Raw genomic sequence first — 261 nt, 5'->3', positions numbered from 1 at the left:
GATGATGATGGTGATGATCAAGAAGAAGATGAAAAAGAAGATGGGGAAGATGATGAAGATGATGATGATGATGATCAGGAAGAAGAAGAAGAAGATGAAGAAAAAGAAGATGAAGAAGGAGAAGATGATGATAACGATGACGATGATGATGATGATGATGATGATGATGATGATCAAGAAGAAGATGAAAAAGAAGATGGTGAAGAAGATGATAAAGATGATGATGACGATGATGATGATGATGATAATGAAGATGATGAT

The 261-nt window shown here is 34.5% G+C and overlaps 1 protein-coding gene across 1 annotated transcript in view; it reads left to right on the top strand.

Annotated features, from left to right (window-relative positions):
• LOC128250802 (prostatic spermine-binding protein-like) overlaps positions 1–255 on the top strand; it is a gene marked incomplete at both ends in the record, with an annotated part of 809 nt that extends 554 nt beyond the window's left edge. The window contains 1 exon segment of the mRNA XM_052976761.1: positions 58–255. Coding sequence (XP_052832721.1) covers positions 58–255 — 198 coding nt within the window.
• Positions 256–261: the final 6 nt, after the last annotated feature.

Source organism: Octopus bimaculoides, chromosome 25 (assembly GCF_001194135.2).
Source record: "Octopus bimaculoides isolate UCB-OBI-ISO-001 chromosome 25, ASM119413v2, whole genome shotgun sequence".
NCBI lineage: Eukaryota > Metazoa > Mollusca > Cephalopoda > Octopoda > Octopodidae > Octopus > Octopus bimaculoides.
Note: the sequence above shows the minus strand (reverse complement) of the source record. Positions and strands in the feature narration are given on the sequence as shown.